The 24,038-nt window shown below is 43.0% G+C and overlaps 1 protein-coding gene across 1 annotated transcript in view; it reads left to right on the forward strand.

The window, feature by feature from the left end:
- TMEM163 (transmembrane protein 163) overlaps positions 1-24,038 on the forward strand; it is a 245,271-nt gene that overhangs the window by 193,619 nt on the left and 27,614 nt on the right. The window contains 1 exon segment of the mRNA XM_004616529.2: positions 8,840-8,936. Coding sequence (XP_004616586.2) covers positions 8,840-8,936 — 97 coding nt within the window.

A 24,038-nucleotide genomic window follows, 5' to 3' on the forward strand; every position in this document is an offset into this window, starting at 1 on the left:
AGCTCAGTCCAATGAACTGTCTCTCTGTCCTCCTTTTTTTTTTTTTTGGTGGGAGAGGTTTGCATCACACCCAACTGTAATCAGGGATTACTCTTGGCTCTGTGCTCAGGGATCATTCCTGATAGTGGTTGGAGGACCAAGTACAGTGCTGGAGATTGGCACTAGGATTTACCACAGGCAAGGCAAATGCTTAACCACACAACTATGGTCTCTCTGTATCCTCAGTTTGTTTTTCTAACAAACTCCTGGGTGCTCTCCATGTGGCTGATTTATGAACCTCCCTTTGACAGCCTCTGGTCTTGTAGAGATTTAATTTCAGCTTCAGTGGGGTTTGGTGGGAGTCATGGGGTGGGAGGAGATGAAAGGGGTGGTAATTCTCTTGTCTGTTTTTGGCTCAGGGGGCTGTGCTCTGGGGCTTGTCAAGAGGAAGAGGAAACTGTGTTTCTCAGGGTGCCTAGTCCCTCTGCCCTGTAACTGCCATGGCATGCCAGGCCAGCCAGGCCAGCCTCTCAAGTGCAACTGAATTATGCAGAGGGAATGCTTACCTTTTCCTGTTTGCCAGGAACACGCACTTGCAGTGTCAGTGGCTTCCGATTTGCAGTGTTTGCTCCTCACCAGATCTTGGTTATGTTATGTCCTGGAGACCACTTTAGTCCCAGGGTGCTCTGTGTGTATGTGTGTGTGTGTGTGTGTGTGTGTGTGTGTGTGTGTGTGTGTGTGTGATCACCCTTATGGTGGCTGACAAGGGGGCTTACAGTCAGGAGGGAGTCAGGAGATCTGTGCTCTGTTTCTCAGGGTGGGGGAGCGCAGGGGACTTCACACTCCTTGAGAGACCTTGGACATGTTCCCCCTCCTCCATTTTGACCACTTGTGTTTATGAACCACACTTCTCTCTGGCCCTGGCCATAAAATAGCAGAAACACAAAGACTAAGGTTTGGTCAGTAGCCTCCAGGGCATTTATGAGCCGATGTGCAGAACTCTGAGTGCCTGAGGAGAAAGCTGCTGGGTAAACACAATATATTATTAATAAAATGTTAGAAAATAGCATTGCACCCTCTGCTAATAATAGCAGCTGTTGGAGCAGCTCTGACATGCAGGCGCCAGGCAGTGTTGAAGGAAGGGTGACTGCACTGTTTGAATTTGTAACATGTTTAAAGGCGGATGGAAATAGGTCTGGAGAAAGCATTTTTAGCATATGCATAGGTGTATTTGCAAGGAAAGATTACTATAGTTCTGTAACACTTCTGCTTTAGAAGGTCATGGATTTCTTTTGACTTTCACTCTACTCTAAAGCTGTTTTTAAATGTGACCTATTCCATAGGTTTTGAGAGTTTGTTAATTAGAATCCATTGGCTCATTTTATTTGTTATTTTTTATCTCAAGTATCTTAACATCCTCCCCGCTTGAAATTCTATTTCTCATTACTTAGCACTATTATTTCAGGGGCATCGCTAATACCCCTCTGTGTATAAGGGCCGACTACACCTACACCCACCATCCTAGTTCTGCTGTCCTCCCTCCTCCTTGCCTAAATACCCTTCCTGTCCCTCCCTGCCCTTTTTCTTCCCTAACCACTACAGTTTCATCAACTTTAAGCATCACCTTTGTTGTATTTTGCCAATTTGCTTCGGTTATTAATATTCCATATATTAGTGAAAGCATCTGGTAATGCTCTTCCACTTCTTAACTTGTTTCTCTTAGCTTAATCACTTTGAACTCCATCCATTTTGTCCCCAATGGCACAATTTCATCTTTTTTTTCCCTTTGGCCAACATGTATTCCAGTGAGTACTGGTCTTACAGTTTCTTTGTCTGATCCCCTTGATGGGCCTGTAGATTGATTCCATGTGTTGCTGTTGTGAGTGATGGTGCTGCAGATGAAGGGGTGCAGTGCAGATAAACTTTTAAATTAGAATTCTTTTCAAATTAGGATGTTTCTCTGGATAAATTGTATTTCACTTTTTATCAAAAAGGGGGGCATCTCCAGGGCTGAGGAAGTAGCTCAGAAAGCTGCAGCATACATATGCCTCGCATGAACAAAGCCTAGGTTTGATCCCCTGGATCACATGGTTCTCCAAGCACTGCTGGGAGCAACCCCAGAGCACTGAGCCGGATGTAGTCTCAGAGCATTGATGGATGTGTCAAAAAATAACCCTTGTGGCCTTTCCTCTGAGATCAGGCACAAGACAAGGATGCCCACTCTCACCACTCCTCTTCAATATAGTACTGGAAGTACTTGCGATAGCTATTAGACAAGAAAAAGAGATTAAGGGCATCCAGATAGGAAGGGAAGAAATCAAACTCTCACTATTTGCAGACGACATGATACTATATCTAGAGAAGCCTAAAACCTCTACTAAGAAACTCTTAGAAACAATAGACTTATACAGTAAAGTTGCAGGCTACAAAATCAATACCCAAAAATCCATGGCCTTCATATATGCAAACAATGAGGCAGAGGAAAGGGCATGAAAAAAGCAATCCCATTCACAATCGTGCCCCAGAAAATCAGGTACCTCGGAATCAGCTTAACCAAGGAAGTAAAAGACCTTTACAAAGAAAACTACATAACGCTACTCCATGAAATCAAAGAGGACATGAGGAAATGGAAACATATACCCTGCTCGTGGATAGGGAGAATCAATGTTGTCAAAATGGCAATACTCCCTAAAGCATTATACAGATTCAATGCGATCCCTATAAATATACCCATGACATTCTTCAAAAAAATGGATCAAGCAATCCTAAAATTCATATGGAATAACAAACGTCCAAGGATAGCTAAAACAATTCTTGGGAAAAATATGATGGGAGGCATCACCATCCCCAACCTCAAACTTTACTACAAAGCAGTAACAATTAAAACAGCATGGTACTGGAACAAAGGCAGAGCCGTAGACCAATGGAACAGGGTGGAATATCCCTACACACAACCCCAAATGTATGACCATCTAATCTTTGATAAGGGAGCAAGAGATGTGAAGTGGAGCAAGGAAAGCCTCTTTAACAAATGGTGCTGGCACAACTGGACAACCACATGCAAAAAAATGGGTTTAGACCTTGACCTGACACCATGCACAAAAGTCAGATCAAAATGGATTAAAGACCTCAACATTAGACCACAAACCATAAGGTACATTGAAGACAAGGTCGGCGAAACCCTTCACGATATTGAAGATAAAGGTATCTTCAAAGGTGACACGGAACTAAGCAATCTAGTAAAAACAGAGATCAACAAATGGGACTACATTAAACTAAAAAGCTTCTGCACCGCAAGAGATACAGTGACCAGAATACAAAGACTATCCACAGAATGGGAAAGGATATTTACACAATACCCATCAGATAAGGGGTTGATATCAATGGTATATAAAGCACTGGTTGAGCTCTACAAGAAGAAAACATCCAACCCCATCAAAAAATGGGGCAAAGAAATGAACAGAAACTTTACCAAGGAAGAAATACGAATGGCCAAAAGGCACATGAAAAAGTGCTCTACATCACTAATCATCAGAGAGATGCAGATCAAAACAACCATGAGATACCACCTCACACCACAGAGACTAGCACACATCCAAAAGAACAAAAGCAACCGCTGTTGGAGAGGATGTGGGGAGAAAGGGACCCTTCTTCACTGCTGGTGGGAATGCCGACTGGTTCAGCCCTTCTGGAAAACAATTTGGACGACTCTCAAAAAATTAGATATTGAATTCCCATTTGACCCAGCAATACCACTGCTGGGAATATATCCCAGAGAGGCAAAAAAGTACAATCGAAACAACATCTGCACATGTATGTTCATCGCAGCACTGTTTACAATAGCCAGAATCTGGAAAAAACCCGAATGCCCCAGAACGGATGACTGGTTGAGGAAACTTTGGTACATCTATACAATGGAATACTATGCAGCTGTTAGAAAAAAGGAGGTCAAGAATTTTGTAGTTAAGTGGATGGGCATGAAAAGTTTCATGCTGAGTGAAATGAGTCAGAAAGAGAGAGACAGACATAGAAAGATTGCACTCATCTATGGTATATAGAATAACAGAGTGGTAGACTAACACCCAAGAACTGTAGAAATAAGTACCAGGAGGTTGACTCCATGGCTTCGAGGCTGGCCTCACGTTCCGGGGAAAGGTCAACTCAGAGAAGCGATCACCAACTACATTGTAGTCGAAGGCCATGTGGGGGAAGGGAGTTGCGGGCTGAATGAGGGCTAGAGACTGAGCACAGCGGCCACTCAACACCTTTATTGCAAACCACAACAGCTAATTAGAGAGAGAAAACAGAAGGGAATGCCTTGCCACAGTGGCAGGGTGGGGTGGGGGGGAGATGGGATTGGGGAGGGTGGGAGGGACACTGGGTTTACGGGTGGTGGACAATGGGCACTGGTGAAGGGATGGGTTCCCAAACTTTGTATGAGGGAAGTATAAGCACAAAAGTGTATAAATCTGTAACTGTACCCTCACGGTGATTCTCTAATTAAAAATAAATAAATTAAAAAAAAAATAACCCTTGTGTTGTTTCCTATAGAGTTCATCAGCAGGGTGCCAGGGTTCCTTTCTCTTCACACCCTTGCCAATACGTGCTGTTTTCAATCTGTTTTATCTAGGCCATTCTAATAGGTGTGAGATGACGTCTCACTGTTGTTATGATTTGCAGCCCCCTTTGTCAAGCATTTATTCATGTGTTTGTGGGTCATTTCTGTGTCTCCTTTGAAGATGTGTTTTTTTCCCCCTTTTCTTGATTGGATTGTTCTTTGTTAAGTTGTGTAAGTTCTTCACTTAAGTATTAACCTCTAGTCAAACAGATGATGTGCAGATATCCTCATCAATATTTTGTCTTTGTAGAAGCTTCTTTAGTTTGTGGAGTTTTTTATTTATTAATTTATCTCATTTTTATTTGGGGGAGGTGGCCTTTCAAGTGAGGATCAGGAGACCTGAGGCCCCACTGCCTATTCTTGGACAAACTTGCCCTAGTGGTTTAATGAAAGGTTTTTTTCTTGGCTTGAGTATAATGACTCTCCGCCTTCCATCTCCACTTGTCAGAGATTGATGCCCCTTCAGATAGGAGGGGCAGTAGGAGGAGAGAGACAGACAGACAGACAGACAGACAGACAGATAGACAGAGAGACAGACAGAGAAAGCTGACTGGTCCATCCTTTAGTCCGCTGATGACCCTGCCCACTACTCACATGCTCCTGGGTCACCTGCTTCTAATAGCTGTGGACACTGAGAAGGGCCAGTATAGTTTTTGCTCTTAAGGCATTTGTGATGTCATTTTAATTAAAGATTTGTGAGCAAGATATTTTGTAGAGGAATGTTTCCTGTAAAAACAATTCTGCCCCACCTTAGGAGGCTGGAATGAACCAGGTTGCAGTACTAGTCTTGGATACAATTAGGGGGAACTTTCTGTTCTTTTTCTTAAAAAATGTAGTTTTGGGAAAGGTGGGGAGATTATATCGGGGATATTGGTGGTGGGGAATGTGCACTGGTGGAGAGAAGGGTGTTTGATCATTGTGTGATTGTAACCCAAATGTGAAAGCTTGTAACTATCTCACAGTGATTCAATAAAATTTTTTTTAAAAAAGAATGTAGCTTTGTTGGGATGGGCACTGAGTGGTATTTTTTTTGCAGGGGGAAAAGGGTGGTATCCTAAAGAAGGTTGGAGACCTCTGCTATAGGTAGAACTAGTTCTTAATATTTAACTCCACTTAGAAAGATAAAAATGTACTTTTGATCCATTTTTCTGGCAGCCTGCCTGTAGTGCTCTGCGGACAAATTCCTGTAGCATCCCTGTTGGCCAGTAGGAAGCTCAGACACTTGCTCCTTTTTCCCCAAGAGGAGAATAGAGATGGAACCTTGTGAGGATGCTTAGTCGAGGGTCTAGCTCCCTGTGGTGGCTGCCCCACTTGTATGTCAGGAGAGACTCAGCAGACACACATTAGGGTCTCCTAGGGAGCCATACCCCATTCCTTCCTTACCAGCTGGGATGGCCTCTCCCTCCTGGCCTTAGCCCAGGGAGGTACGTACTTCCTATCAGACTCAGAACCCTTGAGCACCTGGACATTACCTGGAGGTGCTTTTCAACAAACAGAGAGGCCCATCACCCAGATCACCTCCCCATCACCCAGATCCTGATAGGATGGTGCTGGCGCTGTCCATGGTTCAGAAAAATGTAGTGTGCTACAGGGCTAAGAGGCACCAAGTAGGTAGTTGGATTTTTCAGAAAGGATGAATCCCTGCCAGTCACTCAAGAATGTTTTTGAAGGAAGCAAAAATCATAGCACAAAGCTTATCTTAGTGGGTTATCCTGATATTAGACTTTACCCCCCTGTAATTAGACCTCCAAAGTCTGTTTGCAAGCAGATAGAAATCAGTCATTAGAATGCCAGTCATGGCTAACCCATGTACGTCTTCTCCCTGAGCATGCTGGGCACTCAGTGGTCACTTGCTTTGAGAGCAATGATTTCTCCAAGCCCTGAGAGCTCCTGCTCTTCTAAAGACCCCCCACTGAAGGATCCTCCCATGCGTGTCCTTCTTTGCTCATGCACAAAAATCCTTTCTTGGTCACTGTGTTCTTTGTGCCAATAACCAGAACTGTGGGTGTCAGCCCTGGTTGCATGCTTCACACCAGCATTCTTCACTCCTTCCTGTGTGGCATCATATTCCTTAATGTCTGAAATTAGCATTTTTCCTTTCTTGGGTTCAGATTTTCCTCCCAGCACACTGTGAAGATGTGTAGCTCCCATGGCAACCATCTACTTAGTTGATAGGGCCAGGGCTTCATTTGCTCAAGATGGTACAAAGAGCCTAGCACATTTATTCCTCTTCTTACATCTCAATGATCTTTTGTACTTAACCTTTTCCTGCAGTCCTCCCTTCTTTCTGCCTGGGTGATTCAAAGAACAAAACCTAAAGCTTGAGTGTGATTAGAATACAAGCAGCTTTAGTTATCTGCTCTTTTCTGGCCTCTTAGTTTGGGGGAACTTATCTGTCCACTAATTTTGTTAGAGTTCTGTGTGGGTGCCACTCTATGTTGTGTGGGCAAATGTGGGCCATGTCATCAGTTAATGAAAACTGATTTTTTAATCACCGGGGGGCGGGGAAGCACTGATGAAGCTGCCAAATAATGGAGAAAAGGCTAGAGAGATAAAACAGCGGGTAGAGGGGCCAAAGCAATAGCAGGGAGAGTGTTTGCCTTACATGTGACTGACCTGGGTTCGGTCTCCAGCATTCTATATGGTTTCCTGAGCACCGCCAGGAGTAATTCCTTGGTGTAGAGCCAGGAGTAAGCCCTGAGCTTTGTCAGTGTGACCCCAAAAAAGCATGTAGGGCACCTGCCTTGTATACAGTTGACCTGGGTTCAATCCCTGGCACCCATATGATCCTCTGAGCTCTGCCAGGGGTGATCTCCAAGCACAGCACCAAGAATAAGCGCTGAGCACCACCAGGTGTGGCCCCCAAAGCAAAATCAGTAAGTAAATAAACAAATGAATACAAGAATGCAAATAGTGGAGATACCAGCGTGGATCAGGAATGAGGAGCTGACTGTTTTCACTATTATCATTTCAGTGGGTTTTCTTTTTTCTCTCTTTATGTGCATTTATATGTATATTTAAAAACATTATCTTCATTGTTTTCCACCTTTTTATTTCTATTTTCCAATTTTTCTTTTGTACATTGTGCAAATCTCTGTATGCTGAGGCCAAGCTGACAACCTTGCCAGCTCACTCCAGCATGGCATGTGGCCTCAACTCTTGGCCTCAGCCCATTCTGTCTCCTGTGCTAGGTGTCTTGGCTGACCTCATCTTTTCTTCCTTGCCTTGCATTTCCTGTTTCATTTGTTTTTATTTCTATATTTATTTTGGGCATTTGGCGGTAGCCTTGGCAGTGTTCACGGACTATTTGTGGCTCTGTGCTCAGGGGTTAAATGACCTCTGGCGGTGCTCAGGGGGCCTTATTTAGTGCCTGGGAATTAGAACTGGGGTGCTTGCATACAAGGTAAGTACCTTAAACCTGACATTGGCTCCCTGGCCCCTCTCATTTCTTCTTTTTATTCATAGCTTTTCTTTGCCATAAACATGCTTTGTCATTAACAACGCATTATTCTTTTTATTGTTCGGAAAATACAGAGTCATTTCAGAAAAGACTTTATTTCTCTGGTTTTGAACCAATACTGTGTTGCTTCATCACTGTTGTAGGGTCAGGGCTTGGTACTTGTGTTAACACAGAATCACACTTGCAAGGTGGGACTCCAACTTGGGTGGGGGGCAGACATGCCACACAAGCACAGAGCCATATCTGTGAGTTACTTTCCATACTCTATGCATTTTCTCAGTTCACCATCATATAGGAAATGTGACTGTTACTGGACAGGTTAGTGGACAGAGTCTAAGATAGTACAAAGAATTGCTTGGCTATTATCATGCATCAAGTTCAGTGGGAGGGCTTGGGATGCCTCCTGACAAGTTTCCATTTTTTTACTGTTAAACTCTGTGTCCTCCAGCTGGAGGAGGAATGAATTTTGTGCTTTCAGACCAAGCTTGGCACTGGAGTGGCTTGTGGGTTGCATGACCTTGAAGACCCTCCCCTTCCAGCACTATCTGAATCCAGTGAGTTTATGGAGGCTAGTTAGACTCTTTCCCATAACTGGTGATGAATCTCTGAACTGCATTCTCTTAGAGATAGCTCTGTGTCCATCCTGAAAGTTGTTGTGGGTGTGTGGCAAATATGATTGGATCTCAATGCGGGGGATGTTGTCCTTGTTCTTGGGTGACCAGCAGGATGGAGTTCTCCCTGTTAAGATTCACACTGTTTTTTTTTTTGTTTTGTTTTTGCAGAGCCTGTGTCATCTTGGGGGTGATATTCCTTCTGTCATCCATATGTATAGTGGTCAAAGCCATCCATGACCTCTCAACGAGGCTGCTCCCAGAAGTGGTAAGGTTTTTAATTCTTTCTTTGCTCACAACCATTCATAAAGTCCCAGCTTCTGTACTACCTGTCATTATAGGCTTACAGGGGGAGAGGGACCAATGAGAAAACTGATTGCAGAATGTAAATGGCAGAGAAAAGCACCAGACAGGTGAGAAGACTTCAAGTAGTTGAACTGGTTCTGGGTTGATTCCACTTCTTAGACCTTCTGAATATTTTTTAAGCAGGATGTTTCAAAGGTTTGTTTCATTTTTAAAAATAAAAACCATTCCCAGTGTACTTAGGGCTGCCAGGGCCATACCCATCAGTGCTCCAGGGGCCTAGTGATACCAGAAATTAAACTCAACCTTCCATGTGTTAGGTATCTGATCTGCTACTTGAACTATATCAAAACTGGGGTGATTTTTATACAACAGAGTAATAGAATCCACAGTGTTTACATCCATTGTTCTTTGTCCATTTAGTGATTATTCTAGGAAGAGCTTTTTTTTCTTTGCCCCTCATTTCAGCCCATTAATCTATTTATTTTAGCTTTTCTAAAAGCACAACTGACATTTGGATGCAAAACCAAAAGACACAGCTTCATATTAAAGTGTTTCTTTGACTGCTTTGTTTTCTGGAAGAGAGCCATTACCTGAAGCCTGATGATTTTTTTTTCTCCCTACCCTTTATGAGTGCTCAGAAATAGTTTTTCAATCTCCTGTCAGGTGATCTTCATAGAAAGCGGCTGATGCACTTACCAGATGATGAAGATTCTGCCATGATAGTGCTTTTCTGCGAATTGCATGGTGATTTAAATGCAAAACTGTGGGCTCTTCTCTTTGGATATGATCTGATTTGAACTTATGAGGTGCACCATGTTATATAAGTTCTACAGTATTAGATTGTTGGTTTCATTTTTACAAAGATGCACTTGAACCCTTTTGGGGGGTGAGGTTTAAGCATATGTATGTGTATGTGTGTGCAAATGGATGATGGAAATGGAATGGGAAGTATACAGCATGTAGCATAGACCTGAAAGTGATTATAAAAGTTGCCCCCACCTCCCTACTTTAAACCAGTCCTTTATTACCTCGCCGACATCTTTATTATTTATCACTTTCTTGTCCAGGCAGAGGATTCTCATTGTCAGGAAGGAAAGATGGATCAGGGTAGGAGTGCTGCTATTTTAGGTTTTCAGCCTTCCTCAGCAGTGGAGCTGACATTACTGTTACATTCCCTCTGAGTTCTTCATCTCGTGATTGTGTTCTTACACCCTGATCTTCCCCTGGGGTGCTGGGGTTCTGTACTTTTGTCCCCCTTTTCTCTATCACATTTGCTAGGCTATGCTGCATTCTGTCAGAATCCAACTTGTGTGTAAAATCTAGACATACTGGCATAAGAATGATTAATGAAGAAGTCAATCAGATAAAACATCTCTGCATTTTACAGAGGATGGAAACAGGCCTGCACTCTAAGAAATGTTTATTAGTGGGAGTTCTCAGCACTAGGCTGGTTGACGCATTCATTTATTTAGGCATTAAAAATTAATTTCCAGCAGGGCTAACTTGACATGAAATGCATCACTGTGCTCATGAGTTCTTGCAGAGACCCTCCTTGTTCTCTTGATAGCAGAACCATTTTCATTTGGGAATACTCCCATATCCTATGATGCAAATTCTTGGTAGGGAAACAGCTCAGTGACTGAAATGCCACACCAATGAAAAATGGCTAAGACCCCACTCCAGATGGAGTTCAGATATGGTGAGGAGCTCCATGATTTTTCCTGGGAGATTTCATCCTTACCGCATCTTTGGTGAATTCTGGCACGAGATTTCAACATCACATACATTTTTACTCAACCTCTATATTTAATGAAAGATAACAAGGATGCCTTCAAGTTCCACATATTCCCAGCCCTCGAGGGGAGGCTTTCTGGTCAGCTGAGTGGCCACATCATTGAGTGGTCCACATCAGTACTGCCACAGAGTTTCAGTCCCAAGTCCTTGGAGTTCTTTCTTTTCACTACTCTCAGTTTGGGGGAACCCAAAAATTAGTCCCAGAGTCCCAACTTCCATTCACAATGCTTAATTTAGGAGCCACAGGAGGATAGTAGAGGGGTTAGAGTGCAAACCTAGTGTCTTCCCGACTCAATTTTATTCCCAGCACCACATTGTCCCCTGAGCACCCCAGAGCACCCTTATTACCTCAGGGTGGTCCAGATATCTGTACCTCAGGACCCAAGCAGCATCACATCCAGCTGGTTTGAACCAGCTGGTTGACTGATAATCACTGGGCCCCAAGGCCTCCTGAGTACTACTTAGGAAACCTAACCCACCGCCCACCAAAACCACATGGTCAGATGACTACAGAAGTCATTCCCACAAGTAGGAGAAATTGTTAAGATCTATGGCAGCAGGAGTTATGCCAACCTTCAGAACAAGAATCTGCCATCCTGGCTATGGTGTTGTGTGTGAATGTGGACTCATGTTGTCAGATATTTCAAGTTTTGTTTTTGTATGTTTGCTCATTTGGGGCCACACTCAGTTCTGCTCAGGGGTTACTCTCAGTGTAACACGTGGTATGAGTGAACAAATCCAGGGCTACCTAACATGAGGCATGTGTTCCAGCCCTTTGAACCATCTCCAATATCCAGATATTCCGGACTTTTGAGACAGTGAAACCTGCTTAATTTGAAGTAAGTTGATAACTAATTACCGTTTTTGAAAAGCTTCATTGGGAGTGGGTGGATAATTACACGCAGAGCAAATGAAGCTGTCTCTTGACTATTCATGCCATGTCACATCAGAACTGGAGAGACAAGTGTTTAGGTCCTTGATGCCACAAATTTAGATGTGGGTTCCAGCTTTACTCTTGCCTTCAACTGCAGGGTTGCCTTTTGTCATGGCATCTTTCTAGTTACTGTGGGTCTGTGAGAAGCAGCATTTTCTCTCTCCCAGACAGCTTTCTTTTGCATGTCAGCTGCCTGGTTCTTACTGAAGATAATTGCAAGAATGAATCATTCTGAATAAGAAAGCTACATAGTTAGGAATTTCCCAGCCATGAAGGTAATTGCTTTGGCACCTTGGTGGGTTTGCCTGCTACTTAGCATTTTGCTGGAACCCAACTCTCCAGGGAGCCCCAGATGGGTGTCTGTGATGGCCTCTTACAAAGACTTCATGAGCAAATGGCATCAAGTCTACCCCCTGAAAATGTGCCCATGGCCCTGTCACAGTATTGATTCATTGTTAATGAAGAATCCAAAAGTGCATCCTCAGGAACCTCTATGAGCTCAAGTTCTAGAGTCAGGGGAAGAGTGGGCAGTGGCCCTAATGTGGTGGCAACAGTGCTTCCTTGTTCTCTGTGGCCAGTTATGATTCTTGTTCACAGGCCAAGACAGTGCTTCTCTGGTGGCTTCAACATTTTTGGTTGTTTTGTGTTGGGGTCATCCCTGGAGGTTCTCAGGGGTTACTCCTGGCTCTGCACTCAGGAATTTTACTGCTGGAAGTGCTCAGGAGACCAGGTGGGGATCAAACCTGGGTCAGCCACATACAAGGCAAGCACCCTATCCACTGTACCATTGCTCCGGCCTCATGATGACTTCAACTCTAATTGTTTTTATTTGGGGGAGTTGGAGTCACTCATCAAAGTAATTTCAGGTCATAACCAGTTTAGACCATCTCTTTGGGGACTCCTGTGACTGTCAACTTCTTTGGGCTAGTTTTTCAGAGAACACGAGAACATACTCCACTATCAGAAGAAGCCTAACTCTAAAATCTAGGAAACAGCATGGCCGGCAAATTATGTCTCCTCACTGAGTGATATTTCCTTCCTATGGGCAGATGTTATGCCACCTCCTCCATAATAGTGATCAAGCCGTGATGAATGGCAGAAATGTGGACCTCAGGACCACATTTTTTTTAATAATAAATTTATTTATTTTTAATTAATGAATCACCATGAGGGTACAGTTACGGATTTATACACATCTGTGCTTATGCTTCCCCCATACAAAGTTCGGGAACCCATCCCTTCACCAGTGCCCATACTCCACCACCAGTAAACCCAGCATCCCTCCCATCCTCCCCAATCCCATCTCCCCCCACCCCACCCTGTCACTGTGGCAGGGCATTCCCTTCTGTTCTCTCCCTCTAATTAGCTGTTGTGGTTTGCAATAAAGGTGTTGAGTGGCCACTGTGCTCAGTCTCTAGCCCTCATTCAGCCCACAACTCCCTTCTCCCACATGGCCTTCGACTACATTATAGTTGGTGATCCCTTCTCTGAGTTGCCCTTTCCCCAGAATGTGAGGCCAGCCTCCTAGCCATGGAGTCAACCTCCTGGTAGTTGTTTCTACAATTCTTGGGTGTTAGTCTCCCACTCTGTTATTCTATATGTCATAGATGAGTGCAATCTTTCTATGTCTGTCTCTCTCTTTCTGACTCATTTCACTTAGCATGAAACTTTTCATGCCGATCCACTTAAATAGAAAATTTGTGACCACATTTTTGAAAAGAGACAATGTTGCTCTTGGTTCCAGGGCCTGGCAGCCACCACTGTCTGCGAGTAGAACTGCACCCTCATTCCCTTGCATTGAATCACCAGCCAAATTTGTCAGGTGTTCCTGGGAGTAGCCCCCAGCGACCTAATTAAGCACTGTTTAGGAGGCGCCCAGAGCAAGCAGACAAAAAAGGTAGGCAAGTGTGTTTAGCATTTAGCTACTGAATGGGTATTAGCTAATGTTGGATCAGGGAGAAGAGGCTTCTAAGAAGTTGGGGGACCTTTTAGTGTTTAAGCCAATAAGTTCTGGAAGCTTAGGCCTTATTGAACCTTTGTGGAAATGTTTTTTATTCTCTATTGAGCTTGGGAAATGCTATAGCTTCCTATAACTCCTGCTTCCAGCACAGCGCCATAGAGATCCATCGTCTAGTAGGTCAAGTTCTCCAGCCTTGTTCTAATTTTAACTTGAGAGTAGCATTGACATAATAAAAAAGTAGGTTTTTTTATTTAAAAAAAATCTCACATAGGAGAGATCCTCAGCATTCTCCATACCAGCATCTCCCTTGCACTGTCCCCTGAAGGCAGATGTTTGTAGTGCCAGCCTGTCAGTGGTGCCCATTCTTGTTATTTCAAAGAGAATAACTGCATGATCTCAGTAAGGCTGACCTCTTCATTCATCCTAGAGTCACAGACCTACCAGCTTTGAAACAGAAGGCAGCTAAGTGGTGAAGAAAATGGATTCCCATTGGCTGTGTGAGTTCAAGGAGAACAAAAGTTCAGAAATAGACCCACACATCTCTGGCCATATATTTATTTTTTGGACAGAGGTACAGGGCAATTGAATAGAAGAAAGAAAAAGTCTCCTCAACAAATGGTGCTGCAGCAGCTGGATAACCAAATGGGGGAAAAATGGAATAAAGCTTTAACAAAATTTACACAATATGAGCTATAAACCTCAATGTAAGACCTCACCTCTAAAATTTGTGAAGTAAAGCCAAAAGGAAAATCTTTGCTATCTTCAGACAGGTAAAGGTTTCTTAGATATGGCACCAAAAGTGTGAACCAGAAAATTAAAAGTCAAAATTTAAAAATAAATATCACCAAAATGAAGGATGTTTGCTCTTCCAAAGAGCCATTAAGAAAATAACAAGATGGACCTGGGTCGAGAACTCAATATGAGGAATGACTTGGCACCAGAACTGCGCAGGAGGAAGAGAGCAGCGTGAAACAACTTCAATAGCATCAAAGAAGTGGTTAAGAGGACAAAGAACCTCCAGCTCCGGGCACATCTTTTCAATTCCACCATTCTTTCTGCACTAACATATGCCTCAGAGACCTGGGCCCTATGAAAACAGGAATAGAACGCTATTCGGGTATCCCAATGAGGAATTGAAAGAGCTATGTTTGCCTCTTCATTCTCAGCAATGGAAAACAAATTATCAAATGCTTCCTTTTCAGCAGGTCCGACTTTAGGGGGGAGAAAATCCAAACAATAATAGTGTTTTTTTTTGAAATATTGAATGTAATCAAAGTAAAGTGAAAGTAAAGTGAAATTTATCAGTTACACAGGCGGGGTAGGGGACTCGGGAGTTGGGGGGGAGGTATACTGTGATTCTTGGTGGTGGAATATGTACACTGGTGAAGGGATGGGTGTTTAAGCATTGTATGACTGAGACTTAAACCTGAAAGCTTTGTAACTTTCCACATGGTGATTCAATAAAAGAATAAATTAATTTTTAAAAAATTAAAAAAAAAGAAAAGAAAATAACAAGATGGGCCAAGAGTTAAGGAGCGTGCCTTGTTTGTATCTGACCCTGTTTCTATTTCTGTCCCTTCCATGGTCCCTTGAGCACTGCTGAGTACAGGCCTAAAGGTCCTTAAGCCCTGCCAGCGTGGTCTGGGTAATCCTTGACACTGTGAGACCCCAGCAACACCTTTCCTTAGGGACCCTGCATGGAAACTCCAGCCTGATTAGCTGAAAACTGCTGGAATGTTCTCCCGTCCCAATAATCCTATGTACTCCTTGAGTAACCCTTTTACCCTTAAAAAAAAGGCAGAGCCAAAGGTGTGGTTTAGTAGTAGAATGTAGACTTTACATATCTGAGTCCCCTGGATTTTATCCTGGCACACACAGCACACACTACACACACATCAGACAAAGAACTAGTATCCATAATGTATAAAGGGCAGCCTAATGGAAGACAAACACCCCAGTGGGTTGACAGGCAAAAGACTTACACAGATAATTCACAAGTGAGACAAATAAGCACAAATTGATGCACAGGGTTATTAGGTATCAGGAACTTAGAAATCAAAACCACTGTAAGATACTGTTTCATATTGAAGTGTTTATTATTAAAAGTGAGTCAAACAAAAATGGGTAGCACATCTAGAACTCTGTTACATTTATGGTGAGAGAAGAACACCCCTGGCAAACACTTCAGAGGTTCTGTCAAATTTAACACGTTCATTTACTCTAGGACCTCACCATTCTGTTCCCAGAGATGTAAAAATATGTATGTCTGCAAAGACTCATAAATAAAAGTGTTTATCACATTTTTATTTCTAAGGTCAAACATTGGAAGCTACCGATTCCATTTTAAAAATAAATAAATAAATAAATTATGGCATAATCTTACAGTGGACTACTGACCAATAATAAAAGCATTACTAATCCAAGCAACAAGATGTATGACTCATAATAATCAAGGTTTGTGCCAGAAACAAGGCCAGAGAAATACATACTGTTTCAGCACTCTTAAACTGTTATTTGGTTTTGTTTTGGTTTGGATCACCCACCTGACTATGCACAGGGGTTACTCCTGGCTTTGTACTCAAGAATTACTCCTGGTGGTGCCCGGGTCCTATTGGTTCCTGGGGATTGAACCGGGGTACAAGGCAAGTGCCCTACCCACTGTATTATTGCTCCAATCCCTCCTCAACCTTCTATATCGGTGGGCTAGCACTTGTCCACCTGTCCTGCATACTTGCACACCTGTTCTGACCAGTGGCTTCAACCTGACTACAAAGGACCAGTGGTTGTAGAATGCAGTATTATAACATTCCATCTCTTTAGCATTTTATATAACAACTAATTTACTGGAATAGCAGGAAGACAGAAGTTACCAAGATGGCATTAGGGAGGGGGAAGGGAAATTAAAACGTAACAAGGAAACTTTATTTGTTTGTTTTGTTTGTTTTTGGGCCACACCCAGCATTACTCAGGGCTTTCTCCTGACTCTGCACTCAGGAATCACTCCTGGCATGCACTGGGGGCCATGTGGGGTGCTGGGGATCGAATCTGAGTTAGGTGTCTTGCAAGAAGCAGCCTATCTATCTCTCCAGCACCCCTAACAAGGGGACTTTTTTTTCTTTTCTTTTTTTTTAGTGAATCACTGTGAGGTACAATTACAGGCTTACAAACTTTCATGCTTGTGTTTCAGTCATACAATGATCGAGTGCCCATCCCTCCACCAGTGCCCATTTTCCACCACCAGTGGTCCCAGCATCCCTCCCACCACCCCCATCCCATCACCATCACCCTGCCCCACCTCTGTGGTGGAGCATTCCCTTTCCCTCCCTCCCTCCTTTTGGGTGTTGTGGTTTGCAATAGAGATATTGAGTGGCCATCATGTTCGGTCTATGGTCTACTTTTGGCACACGTTTCAGCCCAAATGGGTCCTCCCAACATCCTTTACTTGGTGTTCCCTTCTCTATCTAAGCTGCCTTTTTCTCCAGCATGTGAGGCTGGTTTCCAAGCCCTGGAGCAGACCCCTTGGTCCTTATCTCAACTATTCAACTCAACTATCAACTCAACTATCAACTATTCAACTCAACTATCTCAACTATGTTAGTCTCCCATTGTTACTTTATATTCCACAGATAAGTGCAATCTTTTTATGCCTGTACCTCTCTTTTTGACTCATTTCACTTAATATGATACTTTCCATGTTGATCCACTTATATGCAAATTTCATGACTTCATCATTTCTAACAGCTGCATAGTATTTCATAGTGTAGATGTACCAAAGTTTCTTTAACCAGTCATCTGTTCTTGGGCACTCGGGTTTTTTCCAGATTCTGGCTATTGTAAACAGTGCAGCAATGAACATACAAGTGCAGATGTCATTTCTACTATACTTTTTTGCCTCTCCAGGAGTGGTATTGCTGGGTCAAATGGGAGCTCAATTTCTAATTTTTTGAGAATTGACCTTGCTGTTTTCCAAAAGGGCTGAACCGGTCATCATTCTCACCAGCAGTGAAGGAGAGTCCCTTTTTCCCCACATTCTCGTCAACATGAGTTGCTTTTATTCTTTTGGATGTGGGCCAGTCTCTGTGGTGTGAGATGATATCTCATTGTTGTTTTGATCTGCATCTCCCTGATGATTAGTGACGTAGAGCATTTTCTCATGTGCCTTTTAGCCATTTGGATTTCTTCCTTGAGGAAGATTCTGTTCATTTCATCACCCCATTTTTTGATGGGGTTGGATGTTTTCTTCTTGTGGAGTTCAACCAGTGCCTTGTATATCCTTGATATCAATCCCTTATTGAATGGGTATTGGGTGAATATCCTTTCCCATTCTGTAGACTGTCTTTGTATTTTGTTCACTGTTTCTTTTGAGGTGCAGAAGCTTCTTAGTTTAAGATAGTCCCATTGTTTATCTCTGTTTTCACTTGCTTAGCCACTGGCGTATCATCTTTAAAGATAACGTTAGCTTCAACGTTGTGGAGGGTTTTGCCAACCTTGTCTTCAATATACCTTATGGATTCTGGTTTGATGTTGAGGTCTTTAATCCATTTTGATCTGACTTTTATACATGGTGTTAGGTAGAGATCTGAGCCCATTTTTTTGCATGTAGCTGTCCAGTTTTGCCAGCACAATTTGTTAAAGAGGCTCTTTCCTTGCTCCACTTCACATTTATTGCTCCCTTATATGATTAGATGATCATATATTTGGGGTGGTCAGAATATTCAACCCTGTTCCTTTGGTCTGCGGCTTGGCCTTTGTTCCAGTACCATGCTGTTTTAATTATTATCGCTTTGTAGTAGAGTTTGAGGTTGGGGAGGTTGATTCCTCTCATTTTCTTTTCCCCAAGAATTGCTTTAGCTATTCGTGGGGGCTTATTGTTCCATATAAATTTCAGGAGTGTTTGCTCCATTTCTTTGAAGAATGTCATGGGTATCCTTATAGGGATCGCATTGAATTTGTACAATGCTTTGGGAAGCCTTGCCTTTTGACAATGTTAATTCTCCCAATCCATGAGCAGGGGATATCTTTCCACTTCCTCGTGTCCTCTTTTATTTCCTGAAGTAGTGTTTTTCAGCTTTCTTTGTACAAATCCTTTACCTCCTTAGTTAAGCTGATTCTGAGGTACTTGATTTTTTGAGGCACGATTGTGAATGGGATTGCTTTTTTCATGTCGCTTTCTTCTCTCTCATTATTTGTGTGTAGGAAAGCCATGGACTTTGGGGTATTGATTTTATAGCCTGCAACTTTACTATATAAGTCTATTGTTTCTAGGAGTTTCTTGGTAGAGGTTTTTGGGTTCTCTAATATAGTATCATATCATCTTCGAATAGTGAGAACTTGATTTCTTCCTTTCCTATCTGAATGCCCTTAATATTTTTTTCTTGCCTAACTGCTATTGCAAGTACTTCCAGTACTATATTGAACAGAATAGGTGATAGTGGGCATCCTTGTCTCATCCCTGATCTTAGAGGGAAGGCTTTTAGTTTTTCCCCATTGAAGATGAAGCTTGCCATAGGCTTGTGGTAGATGGCTTTGACTACATTAGGAAAGTCCCTTCTATACCCATTTTGGCAAGAGTTTTTACCATAAATTGGTACTTTCTCTGCATCTATTGATATATCATGTGGTTTTTATCTTTTCTTTTGTTGATGTGATAGATTATGTTGAATGATTTCTGGATGTTAAACCATCCTCCTAACAAGAAAACTTTTAAGTATAGTGTGAATACTTGCTTCATATTGGTGATAATTTCACAGGCACAAACTATGTTACATGTGAGCAAGTTGTACACTTTAAGTATATGTAGTCCAAATACCTCTGGGCACTGTACTTACTCACAATCTTACCTTGTCAGGATAGGAATTCTGCTCAGATCCAGAGAGGAGAAATGTTTTAATTTGCTATGAAGTAAGGTTTTGTTTTCCTGACTGTAACCCATACATTTAGGACCTAGGTGTTGACAGCATTGTTGGAAGTTATATTCTAAGTAAGCTGTAATATGAAGACAAAGTGTATGTGTGACAGGGAATAGTGTCAGTAGTAACCTAAATATAAGAGCTGTCATCAGCAGTACAAAATAAGAGAGGTGTCATTGAAATATGGCGGATCTCAGGAAGTTTGCCAAAAACACCTATAGTATCTTCTGGGGCCTCGACTCTTGGGCCATTAAGCATTGTAAACTGGGATGTATGGGCAGTTGATCTGCTGAGTCTCTTGTGCAGAGTGTTCAGATGTTACCTAGGCAATGGCCATATGAGATCTTCATTGGTTCTGTTACCCTTGCTGGGTTAGCCTTGGATTTTCATCAGAATATTCTCTGCTAGGAGCCGTCTGCCATGCTGCTCTATTCTGTGTATTGTGCCTCTGCATTTTCCAACTGAGAAAAGGGCTTTTTAGCTTTCATTTCATTAGTCCTTCACTGTGTTTTCCAAGGGGGTAAGTAGAGGCACTACCCCATTGCCATTTACCACAAGAAAGCAGATTCTTAAATAAAGAATTTAAATGACTTTCTCTAGACTTTGTAATATTAGTGTAAGATACACCACACACACTCACACACCTCTTGATTCTTTGTGTTTTGTTAATTGCCTCCTGAAGTACCACAATATCAAGTCAGATTTCAAGAAAGCTATTTACAGCTGATTCAGATTCCTGATTGAGAAAACAGGTTCTGAGGACTCCATCTCACTGAGGGTTTGAATGCACTGCAAGCCTACAGTCTTCTTGTGCCCTATTTCACGGGGTGAACTCTGTCCCAGCGTTCCCCCCCACCCCTTCCTGGGGTTCTTGAACATTTCAGCAAGATGGAGTGCTAAGAAAGCCCTCCTTCAGGGACTGCCAGGTGAGGATCACAAGACAGGAAGGAACAAAGGAGAGAGGGAGATCTCTTCTTCCTTCCCACTCCAGGGCATCTGTGCATTTAAGGATGCCCGCGTTTATCAGTCAGGCATTGCTGGATCAAGGATGAGTTCTTCCCTATTCAAATTCATTCTACTTGACCTTGAAAAATTTATTTAATCTCTTGGAACTTGTGTATCCTTCTGAAATGTGATAATTTAGCACCTCTGAACAACATTTCATTCTGTGAGGTTTAGAAAGCACTTTCATTTGGGAAGAAAGAAAAAAAAAACTCCAAAAGATGTTTACTTAACAATGTTAGGTTTGGTTCATTTTCCTAAGTATTATATGATCAGGTCTCATAACATTTCTCTGTGGGTTTTGTTGTTTAGTGTTTGGCTAACGGGAAAATTCACACTGAGTGGCTTTTTACTTCCCAAGTTATGACTAAAATTTCCCTGGAGATCTGATACAAAACACTGCAGTACCACCAAGGCAAGGGGCAGAAGTTCCCTGTCCTGAGAGCATCTGTCTCCTGTGTGTGATGCTTTGGCCTCCTGTCCTTTGAGCAGCACTTTGGAATTGTCAGCCTGGGATCAAAATGTGAGTGGTGACAAAGTCACAAATGTCACTGAGGTGTTAGGAAAACATTTGCCCCTTCTCTCGAAGCATTTTTGGGGCATTGGGTAAGACAAAACAAAATTCACTCTTAAATGTCCCAGTTAAAATAGACTCACAGGCCGGCTTCTGTGCAGAGCCTTGCTGGAGAGGCCGTGAGGACAAGGAGGCCATCTGTGTAGCGGCTGCTGCAGATACAGGGCAGGGTTATGCTACGAGACGGGGGGTTGTGAGAGGGCTCTGTCTTCGACCCTTGACCCTCTCTCTGCTGTTCTAGTTCACCCATCAGCCTTTACTTGGAATCCCCAAATTCCACCCAGTCCCAATAAGGGTGTCATTTTTTCAGTCTCCTACTCCCTGTCTGTACTGGAGCGTTAGCACAGCGGGTAGGGCGTTTGCCTTGCATGAGACTGACCTGGGTTCGATTCCTCTGTCCCTCTCAGAGAGCCCGGCAAGCTACCGAGAGTATCCCGCCCACACAGCAGTCTGGCAAGCTACCTGTGGCGTATTCGATATGCCAAAAACAGGAACAACAAGTCTCACAATTGAGACGTTACTGGACCCCGCTCGAGCAAATCAATGAACAGCAGGATGACAGTGCTACAGTGCAGTGCTACTCCTGTATAGACGGTATTTTTGAGGGGTGGGGGTACAGAGCACACCCTGACATGACCTGGCTTGGTGCTCAGGAATGACCCCTAGTGGTGCTCTGGGGACCATGTAGTGGAACCTGGGTTGACCGCATTCTAAACAAGTGCCTTTTTTCTGGTCCCAGGCCCCTGTACACTGCAGAACACTCTGTGCACTTAGCCTCACTAAGCTCCTAGCACTGGGAGGGGCCTGGCGTGTTGTAGGAACCCAGCAACTATGTCCTATAGACAGGAGGTCATTGACAGTACCAGGAAGTCGATTTGTGCAGCGCTTGCCTGAGTGTGACCTGGTACAGCCTCTCTGTCAAGGGAGCTGGGGCCAAGGCTGCCTGCCCTTTCTGTGGACGCTTCGCTCTGGGAAACGCTGAAGCTAACTCTCACTAACAGTGTGCCACACTCAGCGGCTCGAATTCTGTTCCTTCTGCTCTTTGGTGCTTGTAGTGCTGTTTTGTTCGCCACTTTATTATTTAGTCATAGTGTTTACTTAACAATCGTTTATCCGTTTATCCCTCCTTTGTCTTTCTACCCTTTCCTCCCCTCCCCCCACCACTTCTCATTGATTAGACAATTGTTTTGCTTTTCGTATTTGAGCCCCATTGGTCTGCACTCAGGCCTTGCTCTTGGGCTCTGGACACAGGATCACTCCTAGTAGGTGTGGGGGCCATATGGGGTCCCAGACAGCCCCGTGCAAGGAAAGTGCCTAACCCCTGTATTTTCTCTCTGGCCTCCAGCCTTTGTTGTGCCGTGGAATGGGCAGGCTGAAGCTGTGCCTCCTTATGTTGATCCTTTTTTGGTTTTTAATTTTAATTTTAGGCACCGTGGTCTACTAAACTATTAATGGTAGGGTTTCATGCTTAAAACATTTAGCACCACACCCTCCACAGAGTGTCCTCTTCCCAGTGGTCCCCTCTCCCTCCATCTCCTGCACTTCCTACTCAAGACCAGTTCTCAGTTTCTGTTGTCTTTGGACATTCTTATTCCCCTCTGTTTCTTTATATCCCACATATGAGAGAGATCATTCTGGGTCTGTTCCTCTCCTTATGACGTATTTCACTCAGCATAATACTCTCCAGATCCATCAATATTGCTGCAAATTACATGATTTCACCTCATAGTTGAGTGGTATCCCATTATGTCTGTGTACCACAGTTTATCCAGTCATCTGTTCTTGGACATGTGTTGTTTCCAGATTTTAGCTTTTGTGGACAGTCCTGTAGTGAACATAGGGGTTCACATGTCTTTTCTGAATAGAGTTTTTGGGCTCTTGGAGTGGAAGCCTAGAAGCATAATTGCTGGATCATATGGAAGTTCAATTCCTAGCTTTTTGAGGAAGGTCCACATTGTCTTCCCAAAAGGCTGGACCAGTCAACGTTCCCACCAGCAGTGAATGAGGCTCTCTTTTCTCCCACATCACTGCCAACAACTGGTTGTTTTTGTTCTTTGTGATTATGTTTGTGTTGGTTATTAATGTAACAGAAGTCCTTCTAAAGTTTCATCACTAAGTGTGGTGTATATTGTTTTGGAGTATTCTCTGATTTGTTTTTACATCACATATAGATGTCAGGTTTTGGGTATTTTTCTAGATCCTGAGTTTTTTTTCTCTATCATGATTTTGATTAATTAATTAAATTCTAAGATTTTTGGAATAAATTGTCTGTGGCCACAATATATTATTCTTTTAACCTGTTGCTGGTTTCTACTTTGTGTTTCATTTAGGGTTTTTGTCTTTTTTCTTTGATTTGGGGGCCACACTGGGTGGTCCTCAGGAAGGCTATTCCTGGCTCTGTGCTTAGGAGAGCCCCCTGGCGGGGAAACATATGTAGTGCTGGGGATGGCAAGGCTGTGGAAGGCCTGAGAGGCCAGCACCTACCTCCTGTGCGATCTCTCAGATCCTCAGGCAGGACTTTTGTTGTAAGTATCATTGGGCTAAGCCCCTGTCTTTATGTGAGTGTTCAGCTTGACGTTGCTTTTCCTCTGCTTGGGAGAAGTGGGATTAGTGTAGGAGTTTCTTGTTTCTTTACATTTCAGTAAAATATACCTGTAAAACTAAGTGGGCCTTTTGCTTTGAGGATAAAAATAGAGAATTGGGAACCAGCTGCCCAATTATGCAACCAAATTGACTGTGGGAACATGGACAGGCACCACAGTGACTCAGTTTTCTCCTATGCCAAAGGAATACAACATTAGTCCCTACTCTATGGAGTTTTAAGAGTTACTCCCTTCAATACACATGGGAAACAGTTTTTAAAAAGTGTCAAGTACAAGGGCTGGAGTGAT

The sequence above is a fragment of the Sorex araneus genome, chromosome X, assembly GCF_027595985.1.
Source record: "Sorex araneus isolate mSorAra2 chromosome X, mSorAra2.pri, whole genome shotgun sequence".
Classification (NCBI taxonomy): Eukaryota; Metazoa; Chordata; class Mammalia; order Eulipotyphla; family Soricidae; genus Sorex; species Sorex araneus.